The sequence below is a fragment of the Microtus pennsylvanicus genome, chromosome 8 (genome assembly GCF_037038515.1).
Source record: "Microtus pennsylvanicus isolate mMicPen1 chromosome 8, mMicPen1.hap1, whole genome shotgun sequence".
Taxonomy (NCBI): domain Eukaryota; kingdom Metazoa; phylum Chordata; class Mammalia; order Rodentia; family Cricetidae; genus Microtus; species Microtus pennsylvanicus.
Window position 1 is genome coordinate 103974939 of NC_134586.1, and position 20878 is coordinate 103995816.

The 20878-nt window shown below is 42.4% G+C and overlaps 1 protein-coding gene across 1 annotated transcript; it reads left to right on the top strand.

Annotated features, from left to right (window-relative positions):
* The first annotated feature begins 2159 nt into the window (after positions 1 to 2159).
* LOC142856565 (uncharacterized) lies at positions 2160 to 11383 on the top strand. Its single transcript, XM_075984181.1, has 4 exons — positions 2160 to 2339; positions 6040 to 6166; positions 6354 to 6411; positions 7717 to 11383. Exons 1-4 carry the CDS (start codon positions 2307 to 2309, stop codon positions 8870 to 8872), a joined length of 1374 nt encoding a protein of 457 aa, XP_075840296.1. The 5' UTR covers positions 2160 to 2306; the 3' UTR covers positions 8873 to 11383.
* Positions 11384 to 20878: the final 9495 nt, after the last annotated feature.

A 20878-nucleotide genomic window follows, 5' to 3' on the forward strand; every position in this document is an offset into this window, starting at 1 on the left:
AGACAGTATCTCCTTATATATCCCAGGCTGGCCACAAAATAACAGTTGTGCCTCAGCCTTCTGAGTGCTGAGGTTATAGAGATGTATCACTATGCCATGCCCTCGACACAGAAGAGTTTAACATCGAGGGAGGGGAGCCCAGGATGCCAACTAACCTTGAGGCTAAGGCCACAATATATCTGGTTCTTCCTTGCTGTACTTGAGTGAGCCAGGACTTACCCTCTGTCTGCTGACGAGAAGTCACAAACAAATCTCAGACTAGGTGCTTCTAATACTCCAGGTCTGCAGAGTATAAAAGCTGGAGAGAAGAGTGGACTTCTCCATGTATATTCCAAGAAATCTTTCCAACATTCCTAAGGCCAAGGCAAAATTGTCTGGTGGGAGGAGAGCTATCAGAGACTCCCAGCAGGACAAAGCCCAGACAAATTGTGGCTGTTGCAGTCTTCAGCAATACCGTGCATGTAGGGTCCATGGAAGAATGGTCATCCATGAGACCATTCTTCATTGTTCATGTTGGGTTTTTTTGTGGAGCTGGAGAGATGCAGCTCCACCAGCATGCAGCACAGTTATGTGGCAGTCATAAGGATATTTGCTCGATGCGTCACAGCAAAAGCATTTGCTTCACCTCCCAAAGGGTTTCCAACAAATCTATCCAAGTTTTGTGGGCTTTGAGCATGGCCAATATATTTCAGTCGAGCTGTCCCAATATGTCCAGCAAGTTCAGCTAATTTATGCTGTATCCTTGCTTGCAGTATGGATTCTGCAGTTTCAGTCCAACTGGTGTCTGAACAAATTAAATGAAAATTTCTAGAGGTAAATATTCATAACCTTTAAATTGTGGGTAGTTTTGAGTAATATCACGAAGTACATGCTAGTCCATAATTCACTTCTTATAATCTCTTTGTATAACAGCTATGTGACGTCACATCAGCCGAAGAAGAAAGATGAGTGTGGCATACTGTGACATTGAGACAGAAACTGACTCATTGTTTATCACTGCTATAGTTCTGTTTCACTGTTACATACTGTTGTAAACCTCTTCTTGGGTCTACTTAGCTAATTAGAGTTTCTCGTATGTGTGAGTAGGGAAGCCATAGTATATATTAGGCTAACTACTAGCCACTGTTTTCTCCACTGCAGGCCTTAGGACACACCTCCTTCAGATACTGGCCATTACTATTTATTTTTTTCGTATTTGTACTTTTCACAATTTCACATACATGTATTTTGATCTTTTTCACCCACCCTTACACTCAGTCATCCCCATCCCACTTCTGCTGACCAGGTCTCAGCACATCCCCTCTGACTTTCTCTTTTGTCTGTGTTGGTTTGCGATCTTGTGACCCTAATTACTATTAGTTGACTTGACATAGGTGAGAGTTATAATTTTCTGTACCATGGCCAGGTTATCTGTGACTATAGCTCTGAAGACAGAGACTCCGCCCCAGCAAGCCACCAGTTCTTTTTTTTTTTTTTTTCTTTTTTCGAGACAGGGTTTCTCCGTAGCTTTTTGGTTCCTGTCCTGGAACTAGCTCTTTTGTTTGTTTGTTTGTTTTTCGAGACAGGGTTTCTCTGTAGCTTTGGAGCCTGTCCTGGAACTCGCTCTGTAGACCAGGCTGGTCTCGAACTCACAGAGATCCACCTGCCTCTGCCTCCCGAGTGCTGGGATTAAAGGCATGCGCCACCACCGCCTGGCTAAGCCACCAGTTCTTAATAGCTCCTCTGGAAGGGTGCGGCCTCATTGTCTGACGTCCAGAGGCCCCATTGTCTGCAGGTCTGTGAGCTCAACAGCTTTATCGTGTGCAGAGGACAGCATTCACAGCATTACTTCCCACCCTCCAATGCATGTATTCTTCCTGTCCTTTGTGATATTCTCCATGCCTTGGATGAGTAACAGACATCACTTACTCTCAGCACTTGGACCACTTACCAGCGTCTGTATTAAGTATCACCTGCTGCAAACAGATGCTTCCCTGGCCAGCACTGATCTTCTGAGAGCAACACTCATTTATGAGCACAAACAGATATTTGTAAGACAGCCTGACATTATGTCCATGTAGCAAAACAACAGAACAGTTCTCGTCCTCCCGTTTAGTTCTAAAGGTCAACCAGAAGCAAGCCTCGAGCCAGCTAGAAACCTAGGAAGCAGAAGTAAGATGTGCCCAAGGTTGGGGGAGCTGTCAGTTCAGAGGCGGAAGTTCTTTACCCGCCATCTTTCTTCCTGGCGCGGCCATCCTAGTGTCAGCGGAGGAAGTCTTGGGGGCTCAGCCTCGGTAGCTGGGAAAGCTCTGGCCCCAGGAGCGGAGATGAGGCCGCAGGCAGCCGCAGGCGGAAACATGGTGAGCGCGGGGCTGGGGTGTGCGGTGTGCTGTTCTCCCCGGGTTAAGTCCACGGTCCACCGGGGTGCACCTTGGGGCTCGCAGGAGCGCTCAGCCCCTCTGCTCCATGGCGGCGGGAATCCATCGTTTTACCAAAACCTGGCTTCTTGTCTGCAGCTCTGCCCACGCTAGACCAGACCCCCTCCCGTGTGGCGACAGCCAGAGGGTCCTGGGGAGAGCTTTCGCTTCTGCGTGGGGCCGTGAGCGGGAGCTGCTGCGGGACTGGGTGCCTGGCTCTGCTGCAGCGGTAGTTTTCCGGGAAGTCTTTCCAGTTCCCTCCCGAGAAGCACAGATCTTAACTCTGTGACCTTCAGATCTCCCCGTGTCCAGGCGTCCCCTCACACTGCCCAGCTCAGTAGAAAGAATCCTAAGTAACTGCGCTGTTGGAGGAAGAGACTTGCGCTCCTCTCTGACGTCATTGTTATTGTCCTTTGACCGTTAGTTCGTGACAGTGGTTTTAAGTTTGCACGCTAATTGTAAGACTTGGCTGTGTAAAGTATCGCAATAGCGATAAGCCAGTAAATAGGCAGAAATGGGCGTAATGTTTATGTTTCCAAGTACACTGGGGTAGAAAGGAGGTGTAAAGGAAGGGATGAGGGTTTTCTCCTCGGGTCATCCTGTTCTTTGGGTGAGCATCATGGAAAGGTTGTGTGCATTATAAGGAATATATTCACAACAACACTGCTCTTGCAGAAGACCCATTTGATTCCCATATCCATGTTAGATAGTACAAAACAGCCTGAAACCTCAGTTCCAGCAGGGCCCTAGCTCTCTGGCCTCTGTAGGCACCTGCACTCAGATGCATGCACCACATGCACACACGCAGACACATGCAAAATTTAAAATAAAGGGTTTTTTTTTTAAGTAGAAAGGACAGAGGAAAGAACAGGTTTTTTGTTGTTTTGTTTTTAATGACCTTAAGCTGAAGCTGAAATAGGAAATACTTGTCTCTAGATTTTCAAAAATTAGAATCCTCCAGCCTTGGGAGTATTGTATATTTTCTATCTGGGTATTTGATTGCATACTGAGTTTGTAGAATATCAGAGCTTTTCTACTGACCAAATCTTGGCAAAATGTAGACTGCATTGGATACATGTGTGTTTGCTCTGGAGTTGTTTTTTTTTTTTTTCCTTTTGACTCTTGTCATGAAATGATGGGAAAAATTCAAGCCTCACTGAGTTGCTGGAACACTAAAGTGAGCAACTGAAGCACCTAATTCTCTCCTGGGTTATTTGTATTCTATTTACCCCAGTCATGGCAAGTCTCTAAGTCTGTTCCCAATCTCTTGAAAAACAGCATAATCTGGTATTGCTTCATGTGACAAAGGACAGATCACTGTATTCTTTAGTCTCCCTTGCCACAATCCATGCTCCATGCAGAACTAACCTATCAGGATATTTGTGTCAGAGATGCTATCCAAAACAGTTCCATGTGGCACTAGCCAGTCAATGTGGATGGATGGATGGATGTCCACCAGTACTCTTGAGATGTGGTTGCAATAGATTGGCTGGTCTCCAGAGTAAAGACTAATGATAGCTGTCTTCTTAGGGTGGATACTGACTGTGGCACTGAAGATTTCCTTGCCAGTTGATTCAATGGGCTTTGTTGGGCTGAAGCTACCTTGTTAGATGATTCTAAGTTTCAGGTTTATTAATACTGTTCATCCAAGGGATACATCCTTCTTCTGTTGTCTCTGTTTGTGCATGACCTCGCTCTCCAGAGAGGAGGTTCCTCTAATACAGTGGCTTGAGTCTCAACCTTTTTAAGGCTGCCGCTCTTTAATACAGCCTCATGTTGTGGTGACCTCCAACCATAAAATCATTTTGTTGCTACTTTCTATTGTTGTGACTCGTAATTCCAATGTGATATGCAGGATATCTGATCCGGGACCCATGGATTGAGAGCCACTGCAATGAGGGTCCTGGGAGCATTCCCTGGACTTAAGGGGCCCCAGCCCCATCTTATTCTGGCAAGCCCTATTGATTGACAGTGCAGGGATTGCTTAGATCCCAGCATGCCCCCCACCACCACCACACCAGACTGTCACCAGATAGGATTCTCAGTCACTTTTGCCTCACCTTACCTGGATCCTTCACTAGGTTGGGTAAGTCCCTTGGATTACTATAAGTAGGGCAGATATTGGTGCCACCCACCTTGTCCTCAGCTGGGACCTACCTACAGTGACAGATGGGAGTTACCACCTATCTCCAGGGTGAGGTAGCTGTCTCTGGCTTCCAGCTGTGGCAGATGGGGCGCTAACTCACCACTTCTGTTCCTACTTTATGCTATTCCCCTTCCTCCAGTGGGGCATTAAAGAACTAACCTTACCCCTCTTCTTTTGCTCCTCCCTGCCCCCCATCCTGGTACCATCTTTCCCTCTGTTCACAAGCTACCTCTGGACATCTGTATTGGTTTTTGTTCTGTGCTCATTCTTAGACACGCACCATTGCTGCTGCTACCAGCAACAAACCTTCATCCTCTTGTTCTGGCTGTATTCTCCTCTCCAAGATACTCAGGGAAGAGGGGATGGGGCCAGCAGGCTGTTTATTAACCCAGCCCAGAGAAGATGGGGCTCTGCCATTTGAATACTGCTGCAGAGTAATGAGAGGGGCCTATGTTGATGGGGAAGGGTATGGGGACCACCTTCTCTTTTTCTGCAGGGGAGGGGTGGCTGCTATTTGTCTCACCTAGGGCTCTCCCTCCGGTTTCCTATTTGCCGTTACTTGAAGAAAAAATGATCTTTTCTTTTGGGGGGGAGTAGGGGGCTTCAAGACAGGGTTTCTCTGTATCTTTGGAGCCTGTCCTGATTAAATGCTGGGATTAAAAGCGTACGCCACCACTGCCTGGCAAAAGTAACCTTTTCAAATGGGGCTGGTGGCATCATGAATTCATTTGAGTTCCATTTAAAATTTGTGGCACGATTCCTATTACTTCATATTGTTTTGGCATTTTCTATTTTTCTTAAGTAATATTTGTTATTACCTTAGTAAATTCCTCTCCAGAATTCCCATGGTTACTTTGTAAGAAACCAGGTGTAACCTCCCTGAAGTTTTCTATTAGTGCAGGCACAATAAATATATTAAACTCCATAAATAACAAGTTATGAAAAAAGTGATAAATATTATCACACCAACTCAATAAAGATTCATCTTTCAGATGGCACTTTGTGGGAGAATCAAGTGGTCTCCCTCTGGTGGTAATATTGGAAGTTTTCAAACATTTAGAGGGAACTTAAGGAAATAATATGTTTTGTACAGAAACTATATGGATACATTTTAACTCCGACCCCTGCTGAGATCCGCCCAGCGGGCAAGATCTAGACACCAGCAAAAATACTCGGGTTTCAGTCATTTCTAAGGAGATGTAGACTCATAGCTAGTGTTAGCTGTGTGTGCACTGAGTGGCAGGACTGTAGGGAGAGAGTCTATGTGTATCAACGTTCGGATCCAGCAGCATAATTGGTGTTCCTGTTCCTATGCTGTTGGCTCTTTAACAAAGAGTTCCTGTCCAAAACAAGAAATGCTGGGTAAAGGAGGAGAGTTGTGTGGTGAATAGAGTACCATGACCTTCGAAGGGCACAGAACCCTGTGACTTCCTACAGAGTACATCTACATTACAGTGCTGTGAATCTTACTCTTCCTCCTGCTGTGGGATGTTGTAGGACTGTCTGACTTTTGAGGATGTGGCCGTGAGCTTCACCTTGGAGGAGTGGGATTTGTTGGATCCTTCCCAGAAGCAACTCTACACAGATGTGATGCAGGAAACCTTCAAAAACCTCGTTGCTATAGGTAAGGATGAGGTTACTTCCTCAGTTAACGATAGAGAACAGATCTGCCTCACTCTCCAGTGCCGTTCAGTGCTTTAGGATGTGAAAGATAATGTGGTGAATATGCCAGGCATGGGTATGTCATATCATGAACTTACAGAATATTATAAGGAGACGTCATAATGACTTTTCCTGCCTCTGTGTTTTAGGACAAACTGAGGAACGCCAGAGGATTGAAGATGATGAACATTATAGGAGAACCCTAAGGTAATCTGTCCGCTCTAGATGAGAAGAATGCTGTTTGAGAGTGTGGGAATCAAAGGTAGAGATGGCTCAGTAGTTAATAGCACTGGTTGTTCTTTTAAAGGACCAGGATTAGATTGGCAGCATGCCCACATGGGTCCTAACCGGCTGTAACGCCAGTCCCAGGAGATTGGACGCCCTCTTCTGGCCTCCTCAGGCACTGCATGTAGGTGTTACACAGACATACATGTAAAACACCTATACACATACAGCAAGATAAAGGGAAAATGTTTTTGAGAATCTAGCCATAACTAGAAATTTTAAAAATAAGACAAGCAAATAAATATGCCCAACTTTAAAATAACTAAATCTCAAATAATTTTATAAAAATTCATAGAGGATTGGTGACATGATACACCAACAACATACGGTTGACTTTCTGATAATCCAGTATACATAAAATTTGTTTCATAGACAAAATTAGTTTAAAATGATGTGGTCTGGACAGATAGATGGATAAGGTGGTAAGAATACTTGCTGTGTGAGCATTAATACCTGAGTTCAATGATCCCCACACCCACATTTAAAAATAAAAGTGGAGCCTGGACTGTGTTTAGGGTTTGCTGGCTCTCAGCCTAGGTGGGGTGGGGGGAGACAGGTGGCATGAGTTCCACAGTCAATACGAGGTCCCCGTCTCAGGGGTAAGATTGAAAGTGGTAGGAGGGGGCCTGACCTTCTCACCTGACCTTCTAATGACATACTGCATGTATATAACATTAACCACATAACACACAGTAGGGACTGATGAAATGACTCGGTAGGTAAAGTGCTTGCCACCAACCTAATGCCTGAGTTCCATCCCCTGGACACATGTGGTGAATCAAGAGAACCAACTCTTGCAGGTTTTCCTCCAATATCTACATTGAGGTAGTGGTGCATGTGTTTTTAATCACTTACCTATGACCATACACACACACACACACACACACACACACAATGCATACATACATACATATATACATACATACATACCAGTGCTGTTTTTGATTAGAGCCTGAGTTTGGTTCCCAGCATCCATGTTGGGCAACTCACAAGCACCTGTACTCCATCCAATTCCAGGAGGTCTGAGCTCTTGCCTCTACAGATACCTCACTTATGTGCACGTACCTACACAGACACACACAATTAAAATCCTGAGTGCTGCGATTAAAGGTGTGCGCCACCACCGCCGGGCCCATGTTCAAGAATTCTAATGATGCAATATGAACAAGTCTCCTCACAGGTAACTTGTAAACAAAATTTGAATAATGTGCCTTCTACTTTTCACAGAAATGAAGTGGTGGAATTATTGTATGGACCCAGTGAAGGTAGACAATGTGAGAAAATCTTCAGCCAGTTTCCAGGTACTGTTGTGAACAAGAAAACCCCTCATGGAATAAAGCTGTGTGAAAGCAATTTAAGTGAAGACGTACTTATTGGTCTTCCACCCCTATGTATGCAGAACCCTGGTCAAACAGGACATAGACCATACGGATATGAGATGTACGAAGACAGTCTCTATAAATTTAGGGAATGTAGAAAAGCCTTGATGTATCCTGAATACCTTCTGAAGCATGACAATAATCACACCATAGAGAAACCATATAAATGTCAGCAATGTGGAAAAGCCTTTTCTTCTTCAAGTAAGGTTCGAAGACATGAAAGAACTCATACTGGTGAGAAACCCTACATATGTCACCACTGTGGGAAAGCCTTCCCTAGTCGTGGTTCCCTTCGACGCCATGACAGGATTCACAGTGGAGAGAAACCGTTTATTTGTAAGTATTGTGGGAAAGCTTTCACTGGTCAAAGTTCGCTTCCTCGACATGAAAGAATTCACAGTGGAGAAAAACCCTACGTATGCAAGTACTGTGGGAAGTGTTTCATTTCTTCAAGTACCTGTCGCGTGCACGAGCGGACGCACACGGGAGAGAAGCTCTATGTCTGTAGCTTGTGTAATAAAGCCGTCACCACTCGCACTTCCCTTCGGAATCATGAAAGGATTCACAGCGGTGAGAAGCCCTATGTCTGTGAACAGTGTGGGAAAGGGTTCATCTCTTCTGGTACCTTTCGAATCCACGAGCGAATTCACACTGGAGAGAAGCCCTATAAATGTAAGGAATGTGGGAAAGCCTTCACTATACAGAGTTCTCTTCAGCGCCATGAAAGGATTCACACTAGAGAAAAGCCCTATGACTGTAAGGAATGTGGGAAAGCCTTCAGTGGTTACAGTTCTCTTAGACGCCATGAACGGATTCACAGTGGAGAAAGACCCTATGCATGCAAGCAGTGTGGGAAAGCCTTTCCTGCTTTGGGTGATTGTCAAAGACATGAACAAATTCACACGGGTGAGAAACCCTACATATGTAAGCAGTGCGGGAAAGCCTTCACTCGGTGTGGTTCCCTTAGAATACATGAAAAGACCCATACTAGAGAGAATTCTTAAGCGTAGAATGCAAAACTGCCTTCTTATTGCATGTCCCTTCTATAAATAGAACTTGACAATGTTTAGGGAAGAAAACAAGTATCAATATGAAGTTGTGAGGACTGCCACTAATCATATTGTTAAATTAACAAACGTAAAGGAACAAACTAAGAATAGAATACACCCAATATCAAAACGTGTACAGAAACAGAAAGTTGAAAGTTGTAAGAAATAGTTTTCAAATTCTTAAAATTCTTCAGGTAGTGGAGTACTACACATGTACGTTATAAAAGGTCAATGCGAAGTGATTTATGCAGAATGTTCCAAAAGTTACATAACCTGGAGGAAATGTCCCAAAACTATGTTATATTGTTATTTGAAAAGATATATGAACTATTTATTTCTAAGTTTAACTCTTGTATGTAAATGGTGGCATGACATAATTCTCTGAAGTTTGCTTAAACAGTGTGGCAAGGGTTATTAGGTAGTATCTTTTTTTTTTTTTTAACCATGTTCCCTACTATTGTGAAGAATTTTGGTTGATTGAATGGTGGAATGTCCTTCCGAAATGTAGTTATAGCGGTAGTTCCCAGTCCTAGTACAGGATTCTCCAGAAGGATGTGTTTGCTCTAAATTTGACATCTAATATGGTACCGTTTCTCTCGTGGGTCTAGGAGTCAGGGCAGGGGAATCATCCCTGGAACTCACAAACTTTTGCTTCCTGTTCTACTGATCTCAACGCAGGGATGTTCTACTACCAGGAGGAGCAGCCATTCCTTTGAACTGCAGGCAAAGGCACCCTTGCACACCCACCGTGACCCATCCCCATTTACTCTAGGTTCCTTGTGCCCTTGAGTTAACTAAAATCAGTTACTGTTACCAAGAGCGGGGCTCAACACTACCAGAGAGGAATGAAACTGCATTGCAGCAAAGGAGATGCGGCAGTTATTTTTTTGTCTACTTGACACTATGAGAGTTATCTGGAAAGAGAATCAGTTGAGGGATTGCCTCCATTAGACTGGCCTGCAGGCAAGTGTATGGAGATTTTCTTGACTAATGATGAGTGTGACAGGGTCACTGTGGGTTGCGCCACTCCTAGGTAGTGGTCCTGTGTTGTCTAAGAAAGCAGGCTGCACAAGCCAGAAGGAGCCAGCTAATAATCACTTTTCCTTCATCGTCTCTGCTTAGATCCTACTTCCAAGTTCTTGTCTTGAGATTCTACCCCGGCTTTCTTAGTGCTGAAGTATAAAGTGTAATCCAAAACAAACCCTTTCCTCCTCAAGTTGACTTTGGTCAGTGTTTTAGCAACAGCAGCAACAAACTGCAGTAGGACAAGGGGAACAGGAGACTATTCCTGGATTCCCTTCGTATTACCATGTCTGGTGATCAAAACCTGTGGGAAGCTACAACTCAGTAGTCCAAACAGGGTAATAAATAGCTCAGATACTTCAAGAGTAGAATTCCAAGTCACTTTTCAAGGTAAAGAGCTAGCTAATTTGGGGGCATGATGCTTTTATTTATTTACAAACTTTTTATGCTATAGTTTATTTTAAATTAAAAATTTTAAAACCAAGATTTTTAGTGCTTTCTGAGGATGAGAAGATACAAAATGCCACCAGAAAAAGATACTTACAAATATAGTATACCTGTGGGACCTCACAATATTCTAATTGTTTTCTGTCTTATTTTGTTAAGAATATATATGCTGGGGTAGGTGTGGTGGCGTATGCCTTTAATCTCAGCACCAGGAAGCAAAGGCAAATGAGTTTCGATGAGTTCAAGACCAATTTGGTCTCCATAGTTAGCTCCAAAAAAGCTAGGAATGCATAGTGAGACCTGACTCAAAAACAAAAAGAATATATGTGCTTATTTTTATAGTGTTTACTGGTTACTGTCGATAGCCAGCTTAAAAAAAAAATCCAGAACCACATGTGAGACGGGCCCCTGAGCACGCCAGTGTGCAGTTATTTTGACTGAATAGTGAGGTGAAAGAGCTCATGCACTTTGGGAAATGCCATTCCCTTACTGGGACCCAGGAGTGCATAAACATGGAGAAAGTGAGCACAAGCATACGTGCATTAACTCATTGCTCTCAGCCCTTTTTTCCCCCTGTGGATGTAATGTGACTAGCTGCTCCAAGTTTCTGCCATGTTGGCTTCCTCACGGTGATGGAATTATGAGCCAAGAAACCCCCTTTCCTTTATATTGCTTTTACCTTCATATTTTGTCACTACAACAGAAAATGAAGCTGAAACATACGCACACATATGTTAAGAAACTGGTCATGTTTTCTTTCATGGGTGTTCCTTTACCGTGGATGATATTTATTGGTTTTGCTATGTATTGTCATATTTAATTATGGTATAATAATAAAGTTTCATCAGGGGACTTTGACATCTATTCTAAGGAAACAATATGTTTTCTTTTGTACATGAAAATTATGTTAGGTGAAATACCGTATTGTCTTTCTTTAGAAATTATGTATAACATAGGATGTTGTTGGGTATTAAATTAATGAAGGATGGACTTGGAGTGGGTGGTCTCTGTTATCCACTTGACTGGTGAAATACACCTGTGTATTTTAACGGGGAAATTTCCACAGGGGTGACATGTGGGACAGTGACTGAAGGGGAAAACTCACACTTAATGTGGGCAACAGCTTCCAGCAGCGTTTCGGAGGCGTCTCAGGAAAAGGCAGCGGGTACATACCTGCCTTCCCTTCCGGCTGAGCTCATCTGTCAGTACTGCTATGATCATCTGCTGATACCTGACTCCATTTTCTTCTTCCTTTCAACACGGCCTCAATTTGAGTGACTCTCCAGGAGTTTCCAAACTCTTAGCCTCAGATTGGGGCTCCTAAGGCATTTGGCTTCTTGGAGTGGGCATCTACCAAGTTTTCTTCTTCCCTGGTGTGCAGCCAGCCCTTTTTGGATCACCAGCCTCTATCATATATAACAATCTAGTAATGCCTTCTATAATAATTTCCTTTGTTCCATTCCTTTGGAAAACCCTGACTAACATGAGCTCATTGGTTCAAAGATGGGTTTTTCTCTTTTTCAGTTTGCAAAATGTATTCAATTTTAAAAAAAATGTTAAAGACATGTACAGAATCGGGTTTTGTTTGTTTGTTTGGTCTTGGTCCCTGCTATTAATTGAGTACTGTCTACTTTTTAAAGGCCTACGTGTGTGACCACGCATAGACTACAGAACAGTGTCTAGGTCCAAGGTCAGCTCTGGTCTTTACCTTCCACCTTAAGTGAGGCAAGAACTCTCGTATCTGCTGCATATGATAGCTATCCCGTGAACTTCTAGGATTCTCCTGTTTGGTCATAGGAATGCTGGGATTACAGCTGTGCGATGAAGGCGAAGGCGTAAGTCAAAAACAATCCCACACCAGTTTATCTGTGCAACCAGAAATGGAGTCTGGTCGCTGGAAGCGGAGCAGAAAGTAAGAGAGAGCGAGAAGGGAAGTGGCTGCTTTTTTAAAGGGAGAGAGACCACACCCCAATGGGCTGGTATCTCAGCGGCTATTGGCTGGAGGAGCGGAAGGACCTCCCGCAACAGTGCATTGCTGCATCTCATGTTTACTTCGACTTCAGGGGATTTTAATAGAAGTCCTCTCACTTGCGTGTAAGTGCTTTATCCAAAGCCACATTGCTAGACCGGAATTGTTTTTCAGGTATGTCACGTGTCTCATCATAGAGCAGGACTTCACTGTGAGTGTTAATTCCACTCATCTGGATGAATTTTAGTTTTTATAACTTCCTCAAGTATTTCCAACAATGCCCTGGACACTGCCTTCCAGTAAATACAGATGCTCTTCACATTTGGTAATATTTGCTTCCATAAACTCAAGCTGAAGTGAGTTCATAAATTGAAAGTGAGTACTACACCTAGGTTACCGAGCTTCAAAGCTGAGTTGAGGCAAAGTTGAATATATTCAAATTGAACAGACTAGAAAGAGAGAATTAAGGAAAACCAGCCACCCCCACCCCATGGTCTCATTGGTCTTTCTTGCTAATAAGAAGAGGAAACTTGAGATATCGCTGATAAAACCCGAATCGAAAAGACTGGCACGGTGGTGCACACCTTCAACCCCAGCACTTGGGAGGCAGAGGCAGGTGCATCTCTGAGTCTGAGCACAGCCTGTTCTCTGCAGTCATTCCAGGCCGGGTAAGTCTAAAGCTACACAGTGAGGCCCTGTGCCAAAAAAGAAGGAAAAAAAGGGGGGGAAGAGCCAATTTGCCCGTGCAAAAACTTATATTCTATGGCATTCTTGTCAAAGACAAATTTTTCTGTGAAGGCCAAAATAATATATAACCTTGAGTTTCAAGCACTTGCCCCTCAGTGCCAAATCTGGAAAATTACCCACATAAAACTGCCTTACAACTTGGTTTATAAAACATTCTTTTTTGGTTTTTGCTTTTTTTTGTTGTTGTTGTTGTTGTTTTTAACAAGAGTGTTTGGGTAGGGAAAGGGGATTGTTCACAGCAATCTTTAAACGTATTTGAGAACCACCAAAATATATTTTTTAAATTTTTTATTTAATTTTTTTTTTCATTTTACATACCAACCACACTTCTCTCTCCTGCCCCTCCTCCCAGTCCTGCACCTTTCTCCAACCCAATCCCCCTTCTACTCAGAAAGGGTAAGGCCTCCCATGGAGAGTCAACAAAGCCTAGCACAGCAAGCTGAGGCAGGACCAAGCCCCTCCCCCCTGTATCTTGGCTGAGCAATGTATCCCTCCATAGGGAATGAGCTCCAAAAAGCCAGTTAAGCACTAGGGATAAACCCTGGTCTCATTGCCAGTGGCCCCACAGACTGCACAAGCCACAGAACCATCACCCACATTCAGAAGGCCTAGTTTGGTCCTATGCAGGTTCTCTAGTCCATAGTCAGTGAACTCTGGTCAGCTGTCTCTGTGGGTCTTCTTATCATGATTTTGGCCCCTTTGCTCATATAATCCCTTCTCCCTCTCTGAATGGACTCCAGGAACGCGGCCCAGTGCTTAGCTGTGGATCTCTGCATCTGCTTCCATTAGTTACTTAATGTAACCCCTCTCAAAAATTTCACTACAAGAAAACTTTTATAGATAAAACTTGGAAAAAGAATCTGCATAGTCTTTATAAGCCAATTACAAAAGTCAAGTCCTCCATCCCATTTCAGGGGGTCAGACTTTTCCTGAAACCCTCTTCTTGGATTAGGGTTTGCCTCCCTGAGAAACTGAGCACTGTGCGATCCCCACTTTCAGTAACAGGAAAGGCTTCTTGAAAAAAAGGATGCCAGGAAGGCAAAGAGAAAATTCTGTTCAAAAAGACATTTCCTCAGGCTATGAATGGAAGTAGTTTAGTTGATTAAGTACTTACCAAACGCGGAAGGTTCTGGGTTCATCCCCAGCATTGCATAGAGTCTAGTGACTCATCCCAGAAGTTGATAGAGAAGAGCAGAAGTCTGACAGTAAAAGGAGACTATGCTTTTGTTTCCCAGTCACCCAGACCCAAATAATCATACAGAAACTATATTAATTACAACACTGTTTGGCCAACAGCTCAGGCATATTTCTAGCTAGCTCTTACATCTTAAATTAGCCTATTTCTATTATTTTATATTTTACTACGAGTCTCATGGTTTGTTACTTCACATTTCATTTCTTGGGTGGCTACATAGTGTCTGCCTGTCTTCACTTTCTTTCTCCCTGCATTCAGTTTAGTTTTCCTGCATAGCTATATTCTACCCTGCAATAGGCCAAAGCAGCTTCTTTATTAACCAATGGTAATAAAATATATTCATAGCATACAGAGGGAACTCCCACATTATTTCCCCTTTCTGTGTAAATAAAAAGGAAGGTTTTAACTTTAACATAGTAGAATTATATATGAATAAACAGTTATCAAAAAAGAATTACAGTTACAATATTTAGTCTATATTTGTATCTGACAAAATTGAAGAAAATATTCTATCATCTGTTTTATATTTGTGAGTCTAAAGTTTCATATCTTAGTTATCTTTTATTATAACTAAGGAAAACTATAATTACAACTGTCTTCAACTCCATCATGAACCCAAGAAGGATATAATATTACCTAAGTAAATAAGAAGTGCATTGTAAGCAATTTCCAAAACACTAGAATCGACAGAGACATCATGCTGCCTAGACAGTCACCCAAAGTTCTTCTGTAACATTGGGGCATCCCTCATTATCCTATAGTCCCATAATATCTGGCATTTCAGTGAAACAAGAATTTGAAAGACTGTTTTGCCTGTATTGGCAGTTTTTCAGTCACTTTCTCCTGAGTACTTCAGAATGTCTGATGGTTTCTTTGGTGAAGTAGAAACCCTGAAGTACTGTCTCACCTTCTTTTGGCAAGTTCAGCTGTCTTTTGTGTGTGTGTGTGTGTGTGTGTGTGTGTGTCCTGCATGTCCAGTTCATACAGTATACCATCAAACAATCCAGGTAAGAGCAGTTCCTTGCCCAAATGGCTAGCCTTGACATTGAAGGCAAATTACATAACAAGTTTCTTCAATGCCTATCAACCTCTTGAAGGTTGGTGCTGCCTGAAGCAGACATGTCTCACTGTCAAGAAAAGTCTAAGTTCTTAACACATTTTAAATGCCATATTCTGTAGGCCTTTTAAGTCTTTGAAGGTTATCTATCTAACTGAAATATATCTCTGTATATCTAGAAAACCTAACTAACATGACTACAAGTTTGACTACTATAAATGACTATTAATCTGTAATTTTTAATTATATATTATATTTTAAATGAGCTATATAAAATAATACTTTAAACAAGAGTAGAAATAGATAACAAAATTTACCTTAAATTTGTTTCAATGTCTTACTAATGTATGCATTTTTATATCATAGCCCCTTTTTTTCTTTAGAAAGACCTTGATTATAACCATTAACTATTTATAATCCACCCCTTCAAATGAAAACAAACATTTATAAACAATCATTTTGGGAATTTGGACATTATTTTCTCCAAACTGCTTCCTGATGATTGTTGGGTGAAGTATTTTTAGGGTTCATGAAGTCCTTTCAGGGGTTTTATTCCATCAAACCACATTAGCTTGGAAGGAATCCACAGGTTCTCACCTTCTGTAGAAACAAAATAACGTTTTTTTCAAAGTAACATATCCTTAGAATCATTTTGAAGTCAACATACCTTTAAGATATATATGTTGGTTTAGCTTAGCAGGCCCCAGAATCAAATGTTTTTCAGTTGTTAGCTCATTAACAGTCAAAAATCCAAAGAAAACACAATAATAACATAGTTTAGAATCTCTGTGTATATTCCATCTTTATGTGGCTTATTTTTTTACTCTATTCAAGTTTAATATTTATTATCTTTACTTCTTTTATCTATGATTGTCTATACTCTTTCTTCTCTTTCCTCAGCCCATGTGTATTTACCCAACACTATGACCCTTTCAGAGGTCTTTTTCATTTGAATCTGTCTCATAGTGTATCTGTAGTCATTTTCTGACAAGGAAAGGTTTTTATTTTTTTAAAAATGATAAGTAGGCATTGCTAGGACTAACACTGTAGCTTTGCCTATTGTCACTGCCCCATTCAACATGGAGGAGGTATGTTCACTGCCTTTGTGAGCCATCCTTAATGCCCCAGCTCCAGGGATGCAATTGATCTATGTCACCATTAACCAAGTTGTAGCATTCTGCTCACAATCCCCATTTAAGTGCTGTGTACCCAAAGTAGGCTGAACAGCCTATAGTCAGTAACCCAGCAAGTAGCACCCCTCCACAAGTCTCTGCCTCTAGGTTCCTACCCTATTTAGCTACTATCAAGATTACCTTTAATTATGAACAATGATGTGGAAACATAAACAAAATAAACCATTTTCCCTATAAGTTGCTTTTTGTCATGGTGTTTCATTACAGCAATAGTAACCTCAACTAAGATTGCTTATAAGTAATTGTGTGTGCATGTGCGGATGTATGGTATGACCAAAGGTTACTATCTGGTACTATCTGGTGTCTTTTGTTCTTTATTTATTTAATGAGATAATGTCTCTTGCTAAATCCAGAGTTAGCTAACACTGCCAGTCTAGTTAGATGGCTTGCCCTGGATATCCCATCTCCACCTCTAAAACAATAAGATTATAAGCAGGCCACAATGCCTGCTGTGGTAGTTTGAATATAATTGGCCCCCATAATCTCATAGGGGTTGGCACTATTAGAAGATGTGGTTTTGCTTGAGTAAGTATGGCATTATTGGAGGAAGAGTGTCATTGTGGTGAAAGACCCTCAGAGAGGACCTTCCCTCAGGAGGAGACCCCTAAACCCAAGGGACAGTTCGAGACCACTGGCTGCAACGGCAAGAGGTTTTTTTATTGAGAAGTGCACAGGTACCTGCGGGCATCAGGGTCTATTTGGAAGACTTGCCCGCCCTCAGGCTGGGCAGGGGGTCTTTTATATGGAAACGGGCTGCAGAAGCAGGCATACAGAAGCAGAAGCATGGTTACAGGAATCCCATTGGTCAGTTTGAATGAGGCGATGGGTTCACTTGGGGACAAGTTCTTCGGGGACATGAAGATCTGATAATAGTTGACTTGGCTCTATCTAGGGCACATGTAGTTTTTCCCAGAACTTTTCGTTCCCCTCCTAGGCCTGATGTCTGACCACAGATATCCTGTTTGGCAGCCTAGGAGTACCGACTTTACCTTGAACTTATACTTGTTTGTGTGAAAGCCTTGCAAAATGGTGTTACAGCAGCTAAGCTGGAGTCTTTCAGTGGGGGCAGGCTTTCAGGTTTGTTTCCTATGCTCAGGATACTGTCGAGTATGCCAGTCGACTTCCTATTGCTTGCAAGATGTAGGACTATCAGCTACCTCTTCAGTACTATGTAGGCTGGCAAGCTGTAAAGCTCCTCATCATGATGATAATGTCTGAAACTGTAAGCAAGCCACCCCAATTAAATGTTTTCTTTATAAGAGTTACCACAGTCACGGTGCCTCTTCATAGCAATAAAACCCTAACTAAGACACCTGCCCATCTGCTTGTAATTGCTTTTTTTCTTGCTGGTATTCCTCTTCTCGCTCTTATTCCTTCTGTTCTATCCCTGCCACTGCTACTGCAAGTCCCACAGAAATAGGCAAGATTAGTTGGATCCACAAGACAGCTGTTTCCAGTTTCAGTCCTTGCTCCCCACCATGGCTGGTGGTGCAGTGGCTCAGCCACAGGACAGCTCACAGTGCTAATTTTTCTGTCTACTTCATGTATGAAAAAATGTGTGAATTTTGTGGCTACACAGATGTAATTTTGTTTCAAATGTATATTCTACATGGCCTCTATGTCTTTCTTGTTATTTATATCTGTTTAAAATTCCCTCTGAGGCTCTAAAAACATGGTTTCTCCATTCAACATATGGCTGCCGCCATTTTGACTGAGGGTAGGTCAGATGACCTCACCACCATCTTGACTAAAGGAATGTGAGGTGACTTCATCACCATTTTAACTAAGGGCAGTTAGGTGACCACGTCCTGCCATCTTTACTGAAGTATTCCTTGCCTTGTTTTGCAGTTTACTTATGTTTTTGTCTCTAAATTCCTCTTACTGACTGTTATAGGTGTGTTTTGTGAGGTGGCATGCTTTTGAGAGGGCATCCACTTTGCCCAACTCCTGTTTAATGTGTGAGTGTGCATGCATCTGATTTAACTATGTATAAACATAAGTTAGCTTTAACTCTGTGTGTATATGTGTATAGAACTTAAATTCAACTAGATAAAAATGTACATATATTTACTGTTATTTAAAGCTATAATTGTCTGTTTATTGTTAAATGTTATAATTTTCTGTTTATTGTGTCTCATTCCAGACTAAGAAAACAATAAGTCTCATGTTTTAAATTGGTATGTACTCTTAAATCTCTTACAAAACTACTGTATATTTAATCCAACCCTGCTTTAAAATATATTAAGCTGTTCTCCAGTATTGTCAATTCTACCATTAAGTTTCTATTGCAAGCAGTTTTTTATTTTTTGTCTTCCACGAGTATAAATCTTACCTATTAAAAGCCAGCACACTCAAGCTTTTACCTAGCTCTTCAGGCAGATCCTATACTGTTGTTATAACTTTAAATATATACCCTATAAACAGCCCTCAACTGCTCAGAGATCTGGGGAATATGGCATTTAAATGTTTAATTATTAAAAGGTTTTTCATAACAGAGAGACAGGCAGACTTCAAGTAGCAGCACCCCATTTCCTCCAAAGAAGACAGAAGACAGATGAGCATAGAACAACGTCCATCCACAATTCGCTTCATCAAGTGAAAGCACTAACCACTGACAAAACTGGCTTTCATCTAAACTAAAGATCTCCAGATGTGGACAGAACTGGAATCGACAGCCTAGCTGCTCAGATCAAGGTAGGCTTGTCTTCCTACAGATTTTCTAGTCCACAGGATCTTCTAAAACAGCGAAAGGCAAATACGACCCTCAACAACCATGGAGGACCCTGAAGACAGGCTCTAGGTAGACAACCAAGTAAGTTATCTGTCGTTTTTAAATTAATAATACAAGTAAAATTTTATCCTTCTCAAAGATTTCTGATGCAGTTTGACAGCTAAGAGGTTTTGTCAGTTTAAAAGGACAAATGCACCAAACAAATTTCATTATAACTTCTTAACATGTTCTAAATAAAAAGTGTTTTAAGATATACAAGTGCAAGTTATTAAGGTGTGTGCCTGCAAATTATAAAGGTCTGAGGACAAATGCAAGTTATCAAATGTTTCTCTTATGCTGCCTTTCATAGTCTTTCATTGTGCAAAAACATCTGTCACAGTCATTCTGACATAAATATGCTGCCTTTTAGACAATTCATATACCTAAAACTTAGGTTTTCACAAACTCAAAAAAATTCTCGTGAGTTCCAGCAAGCTGAATTGAAGGATTCACCTTAAGCAGGTCAGATACACCCCCTCTCAATTCCCTGGTCTTGAAATGTTTTTCTTCCTCAACTTAGTTTTGTCCTCTGCTCTGCCAACACCATGCCAGGTCTAAGAGACACCAGATAGTTCCATACCACAAACCCTGGACAGGAGTAAACTGATCAGCTATGCCGCACCAGGGGGGGCTGGAACCAAGAGTCTCAGCGGAGGGTGTCCAGGTTAAATCAATGCACAAAGCATGAGCTTGAGGTGGAACAGCTTCCTTTATGGTCCTGTTGGGGCTGGCTTTTATACCATGGCATCAAATGAGGAGGGGGCTGCGAAGGGACTGTAGCCTGACCCCGGCAGGGATCAAGGAACGGTCACCATGCACTCAAAATTCCTTCTTTCCCTCACTCCAGAAGCAGAGGGAATTTATTATGTTTTCCTTGCAGATAAGCACCTTAAAATGGGGGCAGGGATATCAACTCGGGGCTGCAGTTCCCACACAGCTACCCCAGCATGTGACCAGCTTTCTCAGCACCCCCAAGACGACACCCACAGATAAGCAGGAAGCAGTCTTGAGAATCTGCCATCCCAATTCCCTCAGCCTGCTATGCCTAACTTCCTGCCTTTTTATTATAAGAAAAAGATGGGAATGTTATAATCTGCTGGTCTGGTCTGTCGTCTGTGTATCCTGTCCCTTTAAGAGACAAGCTCCACCCACTCCCAACCTCCCCCCCTCCCCCACTTCCCCAAGTCTCTTCTCCAGCCTCTCTTTCTTTCAGTCTCTCTTCTGAAGATGTAAATACTGCCTCTTCTCTCTCTCTCTCTTCTCCCCCTTCTTCCCTTCACCCCCCCCCCCATAACCCACCAAATAAACTCTATACCGAAACTCTTCTCTCTATGGCCTGTCTGTCTCCCACCCACCAAGGGGACCCACCACAGCCCCTTGCGGCACCAGCCTCGGGCCCCATGTCTTTATAACTGATAATGTTCCTCAGCCCACACCACCTCTGGAGCACAAAACCAACACACCAGACTGTGAAGTGTTCCCCAAATCTTTGTTGCCACGGCCAAAGCCAGGGAGATCTCTGGGCGGAGCAAAGCTACCCAGCAAAGGCTCGGCTCGCTT